This window comes from Abrus precatorius, unplaced genomic scaffold, assembly GCF_003935025.1.
Source record: "Abrus precatorius isolate BTA unplaced genomic scaffold, Abrus_2018 Scaffold8, whole genome shotgun sequence".
Lineage (NCBI taxonomy): Eukaryota > Viridiplantae > Streptophyta > Magnoliopsida > Fabales > Fabaceae > Abrus > Abrus precatorius.
Genome location: NW_020874428.1, coordinates 34,643,224 through 34,662,306, shown reverse-complemented (window position 1 = coordinate 34,662,306; position 19,083 = coordinate 34,643,224). Strand labels below are relative to the sequence as shown.

The window sequence follows — 19,083 nt, the reverse complement described above, 5'->3', positions numbered from 1 at the left end:
ACTGACCATGGAGTTGGAGTTGTTTTGTGATGTTGTCTTTGTCTTTTAAGCTATAAGGAGAGAGAGGAAAAATGGAGAGTTGGTTTCCTTTGAGAGGAATTAAGAAAATGAAGAGAAGAATAGAGAAAAACAGTGGGAGTAATAGAGAGACCGCGGAGGATTGAAAGGCCACCATGGCAAAATGAACATTTGTCTTCCATCAAATGCTGTAGCTGTATAATTTATATTTAATGAGTAATATCTTGTCATGTGAACATGTCTAAGAAGTTGCAGACCTAAGTTATTCTAAAACCTTCTAACGAAGTTACAGCAATAAGTATATGCAGTTGAAAGCATGTAGCATCAACCTGAAAAGTAGGTCATCGTATTCACAACCTTGCTCATCCAGCACCATAACATTTATTTGAGTGCAAGGTTGTTTAAAAGAAATTTGCATTTTACTTGCTTGAGACTATAAAATTTTGAGCAGGCATATATTTATATCAGGTGTTCTAACCAGTGTAACCTTGCTTGATGAACTCCAATAAATGCACCACTTAACCAATGAGGAGTAAAAAATAATTTTTTAAAAAAAAACCATGATAAAGGAAAATGCTTAGATGTAGAGAGAGATACTAGAAATTAATTACTAAGGAGGACATTGATTAAGTGTGTGTTTCATTCCATTTACTTTGGAAAAGTAATCATTTATTTTGTTAATTTTTTTATACATTTAAAAAATATTAAGTTAGTTTTGGGGAGAATGGAGAACATCTATGTGAATATGTAGAAAAGCTATAGAAAAGCGTGATAAACACTTGAGCTCAAAGCTCTATGGGATCACAAACTTTTTGGTATGGGAGCTTGTAGAATGTAAATTTGAGATGCAAACTGTGCGGTGTGGAAGAAAGTCCAACCTCCTAAACAAGCTCTAATGCTCTATGATCTGGGAAATAATTAAAATTATTAAGCCTTGATTTCCAAATTAAAACATAAAAGAGGTGGTTCAGATTGCCATTTTTTTATTATTCCACTGGCTAGAGGCCATGTTATTCATCAATAGCTCTAATATTTTCGGTCAAATTTTGTTCTTCAATTTAAATTTACAATGGTGTTCAAAAAATAAAATAAAGTCAAATACATATTCACCTTCATATTATTTAAAGATTACTGTTTGGTATCGTTTTTTGGATTATGTTAGGTTGGTATTGATCTGTTTTATGTCAGCAAGAATAATCAAAATAAAAGTAGCCGTTAGTCTTCCAAAAGCAAAATAAAAGTAATCGCTATTCCACAGTAAAATGAATACATTATCAAAGGTTTAGATTGTAAGAATATTAACAAAACAACGAATATCTATAATACGATTTTATTTATTTATTTATTTTGCGGTAGGCATATATTATATATGGGCAAAGTGCTTATTTGAAAAATATTTTTAAAGAATAGAGCTTTTAGCCCCTTAATATAGCAAAAATAAAATAAAATTAAAGAATAGAGCAATAAATGAACCAATATAGGTTTGACAATAATTATATTTTTTAAAGGTAAAATATTGAAAATTTCATTTTCGTTTCAAAATTGAATTTTTTATTTTTTTTGTAATGTCAACGTTTCAAAATACATTCTATTGCCTAAAAATCTTAAAATAATTCAAATTCTCGATTTAAATTGGAATTATAAGTAAACAATAATTTTAATTTATTTTTCCAATAAACCTTAGGAAAGTTATTAACTAATAAGGTAGGGCTGTCCTATCAACCCTCGAGCAAGTATTAGCCCGACATTGAAAACAAAAAATGTCATCTCATATCGCTTTTTACATCAAATGTTAAAGTGGTTAATTTTTAGTTACCTCACAGTCATACATAAAGAATTAATAATAAAAGAGATAATATAATTAAAGGAATGTAAAATGAGATATGAAGAGAAAAGGTATCCAAATATCTAAATTTCATTAAAAAAAAAAAAAAAGTGTAGGAACACCACATACAACACTAAAATATAAATTATTAAGTTGACTTTTCACCGGTGATTACACATCAAACAAAATAATTTAAAATTTCTTAAGGTATCGTGAAGAGTGTTTTACCGTAAAATTATCCAAAAAAATAAAGTTTCTGAGATAGATTCTCTGTCAATTTTATTACACGACTAGACTTATTTTTCTTGCTATTCATAATTCGATTTCTTAGGAACCGAATTCTGAGTTAGTTTTTAGTTTTTTTTATAATAAATAAATATTATTATTTAAATTATATTTATATATTATTATTTTGTTAAAATAAATATTTATAATATATTATTCTAATAAATATTTATAAATATTTTATTAGTTATATATAATAAAATAAGTTTTATTATTTGAATTTTATTTTTATTTTTATATTATTTAAAAATAAAAAATAGTAATAATATTAATTTTAAATGTTTATTAAAATTTATTTGACATATTTAAGATAATAAATTATATTTTTAGAAAATAATAATAACTAAATTTTTAAAAAATAATTAAATAATAAGTAAATTATTTTAGTTAATTTTTAAAAACTATTTAAAATATTTAAATAATAAGTATATTATTTTAGATAATAATGTTAATGTTTAAATAATTTCTACTTAAAGAATGCTAAAAATATTTTTCAAAATTGAAAAAATATATTAAATATTATTTTGTTTATTTATTTATTTAAATATGTAATTTTGACTTAATATTTTTAAATATTAATATGATAAAATGATATTTTGAATAAAAATTTTATTTTAATTAAATTATTTGTTTAAAAATGTCATTATTTAATATTATAATTTTTAATATCCTAGACTCTAAAATTATACTATTATAATTTTGAATAAATTTTATTTGAGAATAAAAAATTTATTTTTAAAAAGTAAATAAAATATTAAATTATAATTTAATTATTTATAGTTGAGACAAATATTTTAAAATTAACGTTTTTATATTATTAAGGTAACATTGATGAAGACAAAGTACATTAATAAAGATGATAACAAATTTATAACAATATTAATAATTAACTATCTCTGTAATGGTGGTCAGTTCCACAACGAGAGCAACGTCTGTGACGTGGTGGGTTTCATCGTTGTGGTTGTTGCTCTGAGATTTCAGGATGAACTTGTAGAGGATTTGAATTATCATGAAGGTCTAGTTGTTGGAATGTATTTGATGAATTATCAGGTTCATTAGCAAAATCTGGTTGGTAAAGAGACTGCATGTAAGTTTGTGCTGAAAATAGAGTTGTAAAATCAATTTCAAATAAGTTTGTAAAAAAATCCTTTAATGTTGTTGCAAACGAATGTCTTGTATTAATTATGTTTGCTTCTGGCGTAATGTTCAGAGGAATTGATGCAGTCTCGTGGTACGACAGTGTGGAAGTCGTACCCATTTCAAATGTGTTGGTAGTCCTTTGTTGTTGGTCGCTCGACCTTGGATCTTGTAATAGTTGTGGCACAGATAGAAAATAGATAGAATTAGCAATGTATCATTCCATGTATTCTTGTGTGTGGCACAATGGACCTTGAATTAGATGACCTGTTATTATCAGTTCACGTTTGTTGTTTCATATCTCGATACATTGAGCACGTCTTGTAACCTAATTTTCATCCTGTCTTCCTCTCATGTCAATTTTGTGGAGGTCATTCAAATTATTCGATGAAGAATGGACTTCTTGGATTAGATGAAACTGTAAGTTAACTTTATCTGTTTGGTGCCATTCAACAATTGTAGAACAAAAGATGGCTCAATAAAGTCATTCACACAAAACTTAACCGAGACTCAAATGAAAGGGTGACAACCATATATTTTCGCTACCCAATTAGACTTGGCCTGGGAGTTAGCAACTACATATGTGTTGAGTTGAACGATGATGAAGATGTGGAGGCACTCTTCAACATCCACGATTCAAATCAACTTTAATCAAATATAGAATTATATGTTATATGTGCTATAAACGTAATCCAACCACCACAACTTTTACATTCACCTTCACCTTACCAAACTTACGAAACCATAAATTTATCCTTTTCAACATATGATATGAATTCTGACCTTCAATCCTACACACAACTTTTAACTGGTCCATTCATGAACCTCAATGAAATACCCTCTTAACCATTTGAGCAAACCCTACTCTCTCAACCTCTTGAAGAACATGTTGTTGTGGGTCTCCCAATCGAAGTATTTGATCATTTTAGCGAGAACAAAAATGAAATCCTATCTCAACAGCAGGATGATGAAGAAGACTCTCTCTCACTTTCAAATATTCCACTATCACAATCATTACCATTATACAACCTACCTCTACATTTTCTAAACATTCCCAGTCAAATACAAGAACATGACTCTGAGTTTGGCCATGTTCTTGATCGTGAAATGGTAGTGTATTCGCCTGGAACACTATTTGTTGGCCAATGCTTCCCAACAAAAGAACAAGTCCAAGACGCCATAAATAGATTTCACATTATCAATCATTGCACTTACAAGGTGAAAATGTCAAACACAACTAGGCTTGTCGTCGAATGATTTCACAATGACTATGCCTAGAGATGTCGTGTTATATTGCGCACCAAAGAGCAACACTAAAAAATAATTAAGCTTGAAGGGTACCACACATGTGCTTCCCCAATCATTTCACAGGATCACAACAAGTTGGGATCACGAATGATTTCTCAAACCATTTGTGAAATTATTGAGACTGATCCATCTACACCCATCACAACCATCTTAGCCCACATAAAGTCCACAATTGGTTATACAATCAGCTATAAAAAGGGATGATTGGAGAAACAACATGCCATTGAAAATATCATTTATATTTTAGTCTTCCTATATCGATTTTTAATTATAAATTTTATAACACTTTTTTAGTTTGAAATTTTAGGAATTCGAAAGTCATTTTGAATTTTAATTAAATAGAGATAAGTTAGGACTTGTTTATTTTCATTTGTTAAACTTGAACTTAAAATCTCACTTGAAGTTAAAGATATTCAAGCTCCTTATCAGTTAGATAAATAGATATTGGGCAAACTTTACAGCACTTTTGACTACTTTTGACTACTGGCCATCGACATGTTAGGCATCATAGTTTCAAACAAAAAAGCGATATTCATCTCAATAGCCATACAGAAAACGTTTGAAAAAGGGAAAAAAGAGAAAACCTCACCAAAGAAAATTCTAGATACAATAAACTGAATGACAAATTTTTAAAGGGGAACAAAATCAAGACAATATTAATCAACTAATATTGAGATGAATGACTTCTAAAATCATAGCCATTTTGGACTTGTAATTAATTATCTCACACTTGTTTAAAATCCAACAATGTAATAATAATGATCCTTACCACTGCACAAAAGCTTGCGCTATTAGAATATATTTATAGGAGAAAACCCCCCCAATAAGTTGTGAAAGACACTTGATTTCATGGAACCGTGTCACACCCAAAAGAGTCACGCCAATCTAGCATTTGAAGAGTGGCTGCGTAATGTGCCAATGCCCCAACAACAACAAGAACATGAAATAGTTGATGGCTATGGCCAGCCAAGTCGAACCACCCAGGCTTCCACCTTTCCGGTATCCGAGTTACATAGAATAAAGTCCCTGTCAAGTAAGATAAGGCCATAGTACTTTCATATGCCAGTGTGACATTGCGTTTAGGATTTGACCAATTCACAAAGCATGCATGGACTGCAGGCACAATGCCAAAAAGCCCCATTGAACAGAACAACATGGCCCGGAATGCACGGTATTTGCCAGTTGAAAGTGTTGGCGATAGCATTGTTGCAATGGTGAATAGTCCCATGGCTGTGATCCCAGCAAGGTAGATGATTTGCCAGTGGGGTTCACATAGGAAAACATAGTAAATCTGAGGGAAAAATGAGGTGATGATCATCACTGCTATCCCAACATAGTCCAATCGCCACAGAAACAGGTTTAAATCATGAGAGTGACAACAAAAGAGGTGGCACATGCTGCTAGAGAAGAGGCAGAACATAGAGCCAGCCAAGAAAACAAAGAATGGCCACCTTGCTATAACCAGTGCTGTGGCTTCAAGTTGGATTGGCAAAGGTACTTGATGTTTTAAATCAAATAGTAACGTTGTTCCCTGCAAGCTCTTACAATGTCAGTCTCAAAAACACTAAATATATAATATTGTTAGGTACTTATATAAATTTGATGGCAGGATGTTTTTAACGTGATCATGAACTCACTTACCTGAAACAAATCTTTGATATTATGAGAAACATTCTTTTCCGCACTTGAAGAAAAAGACCTAAAAAGATTATATGCAAATTTACTTGACAGTTTTGGTAAAAGCTACCACAATAACTAGCTCAACAGTTCACCTAATATAAATCCCTATCCACAATGGCTAACACAAAACCACAAAAAAAAAAAAAAGGTATAAGCAAATTCTAAGCCATGAATTGGAAATTGGACAAAGTAATTTTCCCGAGTACCGTACACTGTTCTAGTTAAATTACCTGTCTATACCACAAATTACATAAAAGGTTAAACCAATCCCGCAGTTCTTGTTAATTATTTATTTTTTTCAATTTTTTTAGTTCCCAGAGTTTCTATTAATTTATAAACACTCTGACACACACACATGACACAACTGAAGAAGAACAAAGAAACAAAAGGGTTATAGAAAAACCTGGTAAAGAGTTCCAAGAGATCCACCACACGAGGCTTCATCAAATTCGCAAGGGTCAACCCAAGAAACAGAAAAAAACCAATTAAATGCCTGAAAAACAGAACCCAAAAAAGGGGGGGAGAAACAACGTTAGAGACATAAAATAAATAAAACATGATTACGAAAACAAGAGGCGAAAGCTAAGCTTACGTCCAAACATTTAACGTTTCATTATGCCAACGAAAGAGGCTGAAGAAAGCTACTTTGAGAGGCCAATTGGCTCTGTAATAACGTAAAATATATTCATTATCTTTCATGTAGTCCGGTAACTCCCAAAACGACAAGAGATTGTAGCGTTTTCCTCTGCTGCGGGCGTGTTGCAACATGTTTGTATTAGACACTGTAAAACACAAGGTTTCATCGGTTTCTTTGCATTTCCGCTTCACAACGCCTTTTGTCTGAATATAATTCATGGCCCGTTGTGACCAGATACGGTTCCAGAAAGAGCCTTGTAATGAAATGTTATGTAATTATTTGAATGTAAAAGCTAGATAGAGAGCATTTATCTCTCTGACTTTCTCTTATGGTTGCGTGGCTAATTGTTGATGCAGTAATGGAGGCTGCACAACTGCACCAACTGCAGCATTTAAGGACCCTCTCCGTAAGGTTTGGCACTATTCTGTGGGGTTTGTTAAGCCTCACACTTAATGAATACTTATAGCTGGAATAATCGGGTTGGGTTTCTTATATTTATTATTATATACTCTATCTATTTCATTCATTTATTTCTTAAGTCAATATCTAAAATTGCAAATTTAGGTCACTTGTATATCTACCTACTTCTATCTTTGAGTGTGGACTTCGGTTATCGTTTCTTCTAGACTTTACTTTAATTTTGAGTATAAAACTTACAAAAGAAGAGGAAGAGAGAGAGCGAGAGAGAGAGAGAGAAGCTTTTCTTGCGTTACCTGTTCTATATAGTTAGTTATTAGTTATGTGCACATATCGTTTTTGTAAGTTTTCTTTTTATAAATTATGAAATTTACTTGTTAATGGTTTGTGAACTTAAATTTAGTATATTGTTAATGTAAATGTTTATATATCAAACATGTAAGAAAATCATTCTTGTAAATCAATTATTCTTTTGTAGGCAATGTCGTGTGATTCAGTGATAATAACTAATAACTTTTTTACCAACTTGGTGCACATATGCTTGTAGCTTTTGGGCTTTGGCATCTACTGTTGTTGCTTGTGGGTCGTGTTTGAAGTGAGAAAGGGTAGCATTAAAAACACATTTTTTGAAATGTCTTCTCTAATTTGCTAGAACTGAATAGTGAAAGAAGGAAAAAACTTCGTATTCCTCAATCTCCGTGGCATTGTCCAAAATCCAAAGGCAAGTAATTTCTCAATTGTTGAGGAAACGATGAATACAAATTAGTATACACACCCAAATATGGATCTGGATTCTCTCAATTGTCAATTAACTGCAGAGGGGTGCAAATTTTTATCCTAACCATCTAGATGTATTAAAATTATTATTTAATAAAATTTAATATTATATCAGTATATTTTTAACGGAGAAGATTTAATGTGTTATTTGATATAATGTATGAAAATTTTAAAATATTCCCCCAAATAGCTTCGTGGAAAAGGAGCAACGGAAATTGAGGGAGGGAAAGGTAAACGGCACAACTGTCACGAGGGAGTCTCTCTGTCACAAGCCATTGATGGCTTCTCTTCTTTTTCTTTTAACCCAACGCAATAAATAACAACGATATTAATGTGGTGGCTTTGATCGTATCAAGCTAGTTATCCGCCACTTTGTTCTTTTTTTGCAACTTTTAAAGTTCTACATGCCAAACTTTTCATTGTATTATATGTTTAATAAATTTTGTATGAATTTAAAAGGTTATTAATGTATTAATATTTTTTAAAAAAAGTTATTATACGACGATCATCATATATTTTACTCGTCGTTTCATGCTCAACCAAACATTAAACTGCAGAATAGGGATATATATGTAATTGAAGACATTATTCTATTAACTTTAATGGGAATCAATTTTAAAGTTATCAAATATGCTATCAACCAGTGGTTAATTGCGCAAGTGGTATGTGTTTAATTTGATTTAAGTTTTGTGTATACATAAAGAAAATCAGTTAAATAAGCTAATTATATTTTATTGTGAATGTTCTCAGTTTAAATAGAGTTTGTTTATATGAAGAATACCTATAGTCTGAAAAACATGTTAGACGAAACAAAAATGTCCTGTTTCATTTTATTCTACTTTATTTCATTATGTTCTGTTGACACGTCAAACACAATAAAAGTTTATTTAATAAAAGTTTTGTTTTAACTGTTATTATCAGTAAAAAAAAAAAAAACAAATTTGTTCAGCATGCGATCATTCCTAGGATTGGAATACCAACCTTTTTTCTTAAAAATTTTCTAATCTAAATAAAGGGAATGGGATTATTGGTTCTTTTTTTTTTTTGCGTAGCATTAAAGGGAGATTATTCTGTTTGTTTTTGACAGACCCGTTTGACAAAACCTTTCAACATAACATTGGTGTTATCCGTGGGTTACACAGATAAATTAGAACAGAAAAGATTTTATAATATATTTAAGAAGTATTTTTAAAAAACTAAGTTAATAATAAATGAATTATTCATTAAGTAATACAATAGAGTAACAATTTAAGTTATCATGAATTATTTATTAGTTCCTTTCAAGTTAGATAAGTTCACTTAATCACCGTTTAAAATTCATTGGAAGGATAAACCCGTATATGCTTTCTCAATTATAAGAAGAGGCAGAAGAAGAAAGATGGTTGGTCCACCCACTAATTACGGTCTCCAAGTCATTATCAGTGTCAATTGTGGTAATTGCCCAGGGCATAAGAAGAGAGATTGTATAAGCATAAAAATCTTGTACTATTTTTACATGACAAAGAAAGAGACATGAGAAGAAAAAAAAGATATAAATAAATAACACATAAGATAAAAAATCATTTCTTGCACTTTTTAGCAAAAAAATTATGTTTTAATTAAAATGATAAATAAGATTAATTTTAAGCCATCACAATTTTGTTTAATATTTTAAAATTAATTTTATAAAAAAAATTATTCAATTGAGAAAGAAAAGTTAAAAAACTTAACCAAGACACAAATTACCAAATGCCAACTTCCCAAGCATTGAATTATTAAGCAAGCAAGCATCGTAGTCGTACCGCTCATGGAAAACACATGCATTATCGTAAGTACAAACACATACGTCTGCAAGTTCAGATACAGACAGATATGAATTATTCCGCCACAGGGAAATTTAGTAATGTGTGTCATGGAAAGAAATTTGTCGGTTTTGTTACATTCATCGCTGAACCATACTCAGCTATAAACGCGACGAAGCAGAAACTTCTTGATTTAGAGACACCCGAGAAAATTGCATTCACATACAGAAAAAGTAAAAACGGATGACAGAGGAAAACAAAATGCACCGAAAAAAATTTAAACATGTTCGTCTTTTTCAGTGCCCCAAAATTCCACCACTTCAGTTGCTTCAAGGAACTAAATATTGTTGCAGCTTTTTAAGCCTTGCAAATGATAAAAAATAAATAAATATCTTTTTAATTATAATATTTCGTAATATAAATATATATTAATATATTTTAATAAAATTTTATTATATATAAACTTTTATTAATTTTTTTAACTTATTTAATATTACACATTATAAAAAACTTATTAAAATTTATAACATTTAATAATATCGATACATTAGATTCAGTAATTTTTAATAATAATATAATAAAAAATCAAATGTTTATCTTGTGTTGTATTACATATATAAAAAAAAGGATATTGATATGGCTCAAGAGAACTTAACAACCTACCTTATAATAATAATTGCAGTGTGTTAATTAAGAAAGTGCTATTCATGAATAAGGAATCCCTGTAAATATGATATCCTTTATGTAGAATTTATTATAAAAAGTAGATTGACGTTGGTTGGCGGAGGCTCAGCTGCCGTCTCATTAATTGAGTGATGCGCGGGTTAACAGAACAATTAGGCAACAGGTGACCAACTCTGACTCTCAGACCTTTTAAAAATTGTGCACGCGACCATACATTATATTTGCCCTGCATTTTAGCCAAAAGACAAATTGTGAAGATGTTAAATAAACTACAACTGTCCTCTTCAACAACAACAAGAATAATAATAATATGGTGCTGTTAAATCGAACAACCCTTTCTAGCCAAAAACTGACTGCATTAACGAACTGGGCTGATCCAATATACTTCACCAAACATTAACATCCTCCTGTTCAATTACGAACATAACAATTTAAAACTATAAAACATGAAACATACTAACTTAAAATTAATGTTTTTTTTTAATACAGAGTTGGGAAAATAGTTGAAAGTTTCCTTTCATTAATAGCTCAAATTAGAAGTCAAGAGACTTGCAACTAGGGAGTCATCTGTGCCCATGTCCTAAAAAGATGCATTTGGGATCTGATTAAAGACTTTTGGCATGGCGCATCATCTTACAGCCACTCCTAGAAGTTGCTGTACGAAAACTGATAGCGCAAACTAATTTAAGTTGCTTTTAGTTGTTTGCATTGCATAGCATCATCAAACGTAAAAAAAAAACACCAAAAAAGCGAATTACAAATGAATGGGGCTAACAGATAAAAGTACATCAAATTATTTTTCTCGCATCAAACAAAATATTATAGGCCCCTTATATTAAGAATCAAGAGTGCCACGAGAATACAAAATAGAATGTACTTGGCATTCAAGGCATAATACCTTGTTCGAGAAAAAACCATCTGGTCTTTTATTCACAAAGCTCTAGCGCAATGATCATTATTACTGACCTGAATCTCCTATATTCTTGGTTCTGAAATCCTCTTGATTTTCAACTTTTTAAGCTTTTTTTTATATAGATTCGGGTGTGCTCTTACTGTAGCATAACTGAAAGGGAAAGAGTAGAGGTGTGTGTTCTAGAGGATGATGTTTGGCTTCCAGCGATACTGTGACCACGAGAGGAAGGGATAATATGACAAAAAGAAACAAGGCGTGCACACACACACATGAGAAGTGACGTTTTATTTAAAACGTAATATGTAGACACAAAACCAGCAAGCAAGCAGATAAGTGCAACAAGGGGAAAATATGTTTCAGGGGGCGAGATTGTGACTGGGAGAATGATTATAGAAGATACAGAGAAGAGAGGAAGAAGAAAGCTTTATAAACATTTGTGGAGAAGTAGGTTTGAAAGAAGACAGGAAAAGGCATTCAACTAGGACAACTTTCATCCCCTGAGATATCCCACTTTTTCAATCAAAGCCTGGATATCAGCGCCGCTACTTCCCTCAGTTGCCTCAACGATGTTGGGGCTGTCCATTGGCATGACATCTGAAAGAGGGTAGTTTCTGTTATTATGGAGTTGACTGATTGCACTGCTTCCAACTCCCTTCAATATCACACTTTTGTGTAGGCCACCAAGCAGTCCTTCGTAATCAGTGTCACCACATTCTCCCACAAACACCACCATCTTTGACAGCTCAAAACCCCATCGAACATATAGGTATCTAAAGGAAAAGCACATCAAATCATCAGATGTCACAATAAACATAAGCAATAACATTGTCAATAGTCATAACAGCCCAATAGAGCAAATCACGTGAGAGAAATATTTCCTATAGATGTACAAGAGAATGGTTCAAAACTTGCATCTTCCTAGGGCATTTGCACAGACGTTGCCCAATTTCATACCAGAATGTTGCAAAGAAATACAGTAACTGTCCACCTCCGCACCCCTCCATCCCAAAGAAGAGAGAAAAGGCAACACAAATATAGATAACAATACTAATTTTTGGCATAATAGAATTCCTCGAATGATGATGATTAAACAATACCTGAGGGCTTGGGATCGAGATGCCAGTACTGGAATTACATTCAGTCTTGTCCCATTTTGACAATATATAGGATGGCAACGCAGAGCTTGGATTCTTAATAACTTACGAAGCTCCTTCACAGGGGGAGCCTGCAGAAATAAAATACAATATAACACAATAAATCAGGAAAAATAAAAATAAAAACAGCAAAAAAACCTTCATCCAGAATCTTGATAAATACAAATGGTTTTTAATACAAAGATATAAACAACTAGAATGAAAAAATTACCATTCCTGGCTTTCGGACTTTGAAAGCATAACAGTAGTCAGTAGAAAGCTGTTCGGCAGGGCTCACAATTTGCTCATCATTCTCACTCTTCTTAGCAGTTATTGAAGCTGCCCAACGCACTAGAGTCTTCCTCAACCCTTCTCCACCCCAACGGTATTCAATGTGAGAGTGGTAATACAAGTCAACCACAAATGGGCGATCTTCAGAATTGAGGGATGGATAATAGAGATCACTGCCACTGTTGCAAATATAAGCATCAAAATCATTGGGACTCAAGCCACCTGATATTAGAAATGACTGTATCTCAGTTATTGTTAATGATGTTGACAATATGAACCCTATAGAGCCTTCAGCCCTCTCCTTTTCGGCAGATTCAAAGATGGCTTTAATGGTATCAAGAAGACCCGAAGTGGTGTCACAATCCACAGCAATGACAAATAGATGTTTCCTTCTCCTTACTGGAGGAAATTTACCAGCATTTGAATTTTGATCTGATTTTTCTGTAGTCCCACCCCTGCGTATGTCCTTAGAGATGCCCTTTGACCATGACAAAACAGCATTCTCTAGTTTTGCCCCTCTATCAGCAGCATTTCCATCAGGATCCAAAGAATTGTCATTTCCACTACTCCCACTCTTCTCTCCATCCAATGAAAACTTCAGATTTAGGGACAAGTCCTGTATATCTCTCAAGGAATCACCTGGTGATTCTGATTCTGAACTTTCACCTCCATCCTCACTCCTCTGCCACTGTGGATGCCGAGGTTTGCAAGTGGCTATTTTAGACAGATAAGTCTTACAATGCTCAGGCCATGAAAATAAATGAATATTCTTCAACCCATTCTGTCTACACTTAGCCCAAAGTTGCTTGTTGCTAACAAGCTTCAAAAGGGCATCTGCTATAGACTGCTGATCATGGGGATCTACAAGCAGACCATTGTCAAGTACCTGCATTAATAACCACTCAATTGTGGAAGTTTCCAAGGGAACCTTTATGAATCAATACATAACCAATATTCAGTAAGCATACCCTATGAATATCAACAGGACCTCCATTTTCAGTGGCAACAATTGGCAAACCATGAGCAGCTGCCTGTTCAAAAAGCATGCAAGTTTATGTTTGCATTTACAAAATGAAATTAACCAATAATAAATAATTCAAGATTGAGAAGATCACCTCAATTAAGGTAAGACCAAATGGTTCAATGAAAGCTGGATTAATGAAAACTCCCTGCATAAATATTGGATCTGAATGAAATGTAAAATGACAACAGAGTTTGCATGGGAAAGAGAATTAAACAAGATATGACGAAAGTATATAGATTGGCTCACATAAGTGGAGTGTATTCAGGCACCACAAATATAGAAGAATGCATTCACACATGACTAGTATGACATGACTCATGAGAAATATATAGAAGAGGATGCATTCACACAAGATACTATGACTGTCTCATATGACTTAAAGATGGAAGAAAGAAGGGCAGATCCATGTAGGCAGCTACCCTCAAAGGATATTGCTTAAGAGCATAGTTGTTAGACTTGCACAATTTCAAATTGCATGATTTGATACAATTTGACAAGCTGGCAATATGTATTATGTGATGAATCACTAAAGGTTTTGAATCATGCAATATGAACATGAATTGGTGCGTTTCCACATTACTAATACAAATCATATGATAAAGGGATTCTTTCTTTTTTTTTTATCTTTTTTCACCTTTTCTTTCACCCGATCTCATTGAAGAAATTGAAGAGTCAAAGATTTTAAATTCCTGAATGCAAAGGAACTGGGAGCATTGCTGAAAGCACCCATTTTGATTATTTCATTGCTTCATTTTTATTCCTCTATTTTGGGCCTCACATAATCATCCACTTACTCTATGTAGAAGTTTCCATTCCTATGAAGTATAGGTTTCACATAATCACTTGCTCATACACACACTTTATCTAGCTATATAGAAAAAATATAAATAATGTGAAAGGAAGTACAAGAAAGACAAGATCCTGTCTGGGAATGACTGGTTTATTGAAAAGGACAAGAGATTAAGACTTCATTTCTTTCACACTAGTTTATTACGATTCGTTGAGTATATTTCTATCTCATACTAAGCTAGGAAATAAAAAATTGATTATCAATCTGAAATCAAGTAACAAGGAAGGATAAGGATCAACAAATTACTGAAATTTGTTTTACAAGAAAAATTTGGTAGGGGGACAGGACATATGGAATCCATTTATCAATGATTTGATGAAATATTTGAATTGTAATTTTTCTGAAACATAGGCTTTGTATTCGAGACTTTCGAGTATTTCCTTAAAGTTTTAGATGTTGAATTGTGCATATTGAAGTTTCTCATTAATGTGTTTCTAATTGGGTGATATGCTTCGATTCACAATTCATATTTCAAAAATTGAACAAATAAGTCTCAAAAGCACTTCAAAATTTAACAACTATGTTTAAGAGAAGTAGACAGTTACATCAATTTTCTTGTTTTATTTTATGTCTAAATTGACACATCATCATGAATTCCAATCAAATAGATAAAGTTACCTTTGTCTTTGCTGCTAGACGATATATGTCAGGAACTTCGGATTGTTTGTGGTGTTTAGGATATGCCACTTGCCCATACAAATCATACTTGTCAATCAGCTTAAGTACCGAAAGAAGAACAGAAGCACTTGTGCTTGACATTTCATCAATTCCATCACGGTTACCCATAATTAATGTCTGAAAAGCCAAAGAAGGGACATAATTTATCAGTCTAGCAAATGATAATAAAAAAGTGTAGACTAATCTTTCATAGTTTCATACAAGGTTGGCAAGCTCTCGAAGAGGACGACATTCTCCAAATGCTTTCACCAAGGTTGTGATGTTCTTCTTAGGATCTGGTCTTGCCAGGGCAAGTATCATAGGCTTGCGAGGGTTGATAAAGAAGCGCATTATCTAGTAATCACAAAGTTTAAATTGGCATTAAATTCCCTTTTTGTATTATTAAATTACAAACAGAATTAGGAAAGTCAATACCCATTCAATCTAACCAATTATAAAATAAAAGCATTGAACTGGCTAATTATCCAGGACACATTAAAATGAAATGAAGAAAGCATGTTTATAACCTCGGACCAAATAGGTGGATCTTGGGGGGCAGGATGGTCCAAATTCCCTTCTGGTTCCCCTTCTATATCACCATCTTGTGGAACAATATGATGGAACTCCATTCCAGGTGGAATTATCTGCAAGGTGCGATGATATTATAACATCTAATTTTACATGATATACCACTTGCAATGAAATATTACTAAAATGAAATCTTGCATCTGGAACAGAACTCCGCAATAACAGCTGTTATCAAGAAGTACTGTGCAAGCTAGAAGCCATGCTGATTGTCTTTCTAACCCAATGTATTCACGAGAAAGAAAGATACTTTGCTCCAGGTTTATTTGCATGACGACAAAATAAAAGTATTCCTTTCCCAGACAAACTAATAAGCCATACAAGTACAAAAGAAAATGAAAAAGCAAAACTCCATGTCTCGTCCCAAGTTAAAATATGAAATCAAATGACTAGAAAAGCAGAGAATATGCTGGTATATGAGCCTATCTGGGCAAAATTAAGCAAGCACCAAGACATTTTGCTTCGAGACTTAGGTTAAAAAAGGGCCCAAATCAGTCACTAAGATAGAAAAATGGACTCAGTATATCTCAATGCATAGGTATATAAACTTGAAATTTTAACTCTAGCCACCTGAAATCTACGACTCAAAATCATGGTCCTCAAGAATGGTCATTAAGAAGTAGAATCATAAAAGTTTAATTGCGATCCAGTACTTACTGCCATGCGAGGCATGAATCTCCCATAGCAGCTCACATTACGCCTGATCCTTGCCCTTAGTTTACGCTCCAATACTGGATCAAAACCATCATACAAGCGCCACTGTGCTTCTATTTCCTGTCTAGTGCTTGTTATTATTATTTCAGAAGCATCAAGGGCTAATTCCTCACCTTCTATCCTGCGCATAATCTTGTAAGTCGCATTTATTTCATCCCTTGATAGTCGACCTTGCTTTAAAAGTTGTTCCAACTTATCTCGACCAAGCGAATGGCCAGTAAAAAGCATTGGAACATTTAAAGCACCAGATAGAAGAGCAGCAGAGTCACCGGCATCTGCATAATGCCCATGGATGGCCACCGGCCAGACAGCATGCCCACTGCCAATATGTTCCCCAAGGGCTTTGGACATCTGTATAATATGATTAAGAGCTCCATCAACAAATTCAGGAATGTAAGGCCAGAGAAGTTCTTTAGGAATATATTTATCTCTTGGACCAAAGGGAATACGAATGATATAAGAACCACCACTCTCTCCCGTGTCATCTCCAAAATCATCAGCATTTCTCGGAGTCAACATTTCTGTTGGCTCCCCATAACTCCAATCTACGTCCGGCGCTGATACTTGTCTAGTCAACAAATCAACCCGATAAACTCCTGGCATTGATCCCAAGGCTCTCGCAAGTTCCACAACATACTTAACCTATTCAGCAGAGAGACACACAGAGACAGACAAACAGAAAGATTTTATTTCCCACATGAGTGGAGCCAGCACAGCAGCGTGCAATCAGGAGAGGAAAAGCAAAGACAATCTTAATACGAAACAAGATCAAACAAAAGCAATACCTGACCACCCGTATCAGAATCACGCCCTAGCTCCATATTCTCACCTCTTATTAGGCCATGAATACTGCGCACGCATACTCAATTTTAAAATCAATGAAATCAAGCACAGTAGAGATATTAAAGAGATTACACAAAGTGCACTCTGCACAATTTACAACAGTAATCATCAGCAGAGCTTGATTCAATTACGGATTAATTCACATAAAAAAGGAACCAGCCAAACTGTACCTTATGAGTACAATGTAGAGCTTCTTCCCTTTCTGACTGTTAGCCCAAGTCTCCATGGCATCGGCAGAACTGATTCTCGGCAACCTTGCTCTGTTGGCATCGCCGTGAGCCGAAACATCACTCACCGGATCTCCCTTCTCTCCTTCGGACAAATCCTCAGACATATCCGCAGTAGCTTCCCTGCGTCCTCTCTCACGCTCCAGTCGACGCTTGTTCAGTCTCTGCGCCGTCTCACTCTCCAGCTACTCAAATCCAACCAACACACCATCATCATCATCATCATCATCATCAATCAGTGAAACTAACTAACTAATAAAACAGAACCTGCTTCTTCTGGCGAGCGAGGTTCCAAATCCGCCAGCACATGTTCTCCAACCTGGTGTTCCTCTCTTGAGGACTTCTGGTGGACGAAGCCTAGCATGTGAAACAGAAACGAGTGGGAATGGAGGGAGAGAGAGGAATGAGAGAGAGTAAGAGAAGGAGAGAGTACCCGAACCCAGGAGCGATAGAGATCGGTCTCATCGAAGCCAATAACCTCCTCAACGAAGTAGCGCGTGGGACTGAACCTCCCCCTTTCTCTGAGAAGCAAAGAGGACTTAGCATCGTCGAGGCCAGGCCCAACGTCCAGTATCGCCTCCAGGTAGCTGTTCAGCCAATCGTTTCCTGCCATCTATCCCTACTCTTACTTCTTCTTCCCGTCGCTAATTCTGCTTTTAAAGAGACTTCAAGAATAAGAAGATATCATGTGACCAACCATACAAATTATTATAACGAAAAGAAAAAAAAAACGAATATTCCGAGGGAGAACTCTGGAAATTGAATTGAGTGAGAGAGAGTGATTTAGAACTGTGTTTGCGGAAGCGTCCCGGCCTTTAAGCGGTTAAAGGCGTTTTTCTCTTTTCTTTTTCGGATTTTTGTTTCGGTCCTAACAAGTCATGCCATCCCACGGATTGGATGGGATGGGACCCCCCACCATTCCTATTTCCTTCGCATTTGTCAACTGCGATTGTTTCATGCTAATTCCCAGCCCTTCTATTTTTTCATTTCTACCATTTTCATATTAGTTTATATATTTATGTCATCTTACATCCCCAAAATTCTTTTATTAGCTAACCACACAATTCAAATATTAGTTAACATTAGAGCACTTGTTTTGTTAAATTTAGCTTCAGTTTCCGTGTCAGGTGAGTTTATCATTTTTTTAATTATTTTATTAAAATCAAAAATTTATGCTTTTTAATAATAAATATTTTTATGATACATAAATATATATAAGTTATTGATATAAAGTTGTGAAATTTATAAGTAATTTTAACAAAAATTGAAAGATAAAATTAAAAATAATACGTTAAGG

The 19,083-nt window shown here is 33.6% G+C and overlaps 2 protein-coding genes across 3 annotated transcripts; both read right to left on the bottom strand.

Annotated features, from left to right (window-relative positions):
• Positions 1-4,978: 4,978 nt before the first annotated feature.
• On the bottom strand, positions 4,979-7,309 carry LOC113846944 (heptahelical transmembrane protein 1). Its single transcript, XM_027475724.1, has 4 exons — positions 6,846-7,309; positions 6,657-6,746; positions 6,215-6,272; positions 4,979-6,104 (listed from the first exon to the last, which is right to left on the bottom strand). The coding sequence occupies exons 1-4, from the start codon at positions 7,106-7,108 to the stop codon at positions 5,421-5,423; spliced, it is 1,095 nt and encodes a 364-aa protein (XP_027331525.1). The 5' UTR covers positions 7,109-7,309; the 3' UTR covers positions 4,979-5,420.
• A 4,045-nt stretch (positions 7,310-11,354) lies between these two features.
• LOC113848265 (probable sucrose-phosphate synthase) lies at positions 11,355-18,674 on the bottom strand. 2 transcript variants are annotated; one of them, XM_027477714.1, is made up of 14 exons: positions 18,577-18,674; positions 18,220-18,436; positions 18,054-18,143; positions 17,730-17,971; positions 17,502-17,565; positions 16,660-17,358; positions 15,945-16,061; positions 15,640-15,771; positions 15,379-15,555; positions 14,002-14,055; positions 13,855-13,917; positions 12,828-13,772; positions 12,560-12,687; positions 11,355-12,232 (listed from the first exon to the last, which is right to left on the bottom strand). In XM_027477714.1, the coding sequence occupies exons 2-14, from the start codon at positions 18,397-18,399 to the stop codon at positions 11,953-11,955; spliced, it is 3,171 nt and encodes a 1,056-aa protein (XP_027333515.1). In that variant the 5' UTR covers positions 18,400-18,436; positions 18,577-18,674; the 3' UTR covers positions 11,355-11,952. The 2 variants fall into 2 exon arrangements, with proteins under 2 accessions (XP_027333515.1, XP_027333516.1); XM_027477715.1 differs by having other exon boundaries at positions 17,502-17,643; positions 18,220-18,596.
• Between the last annotated feature and the right edge of the window lie 409 nt (positions 18,675-19,083).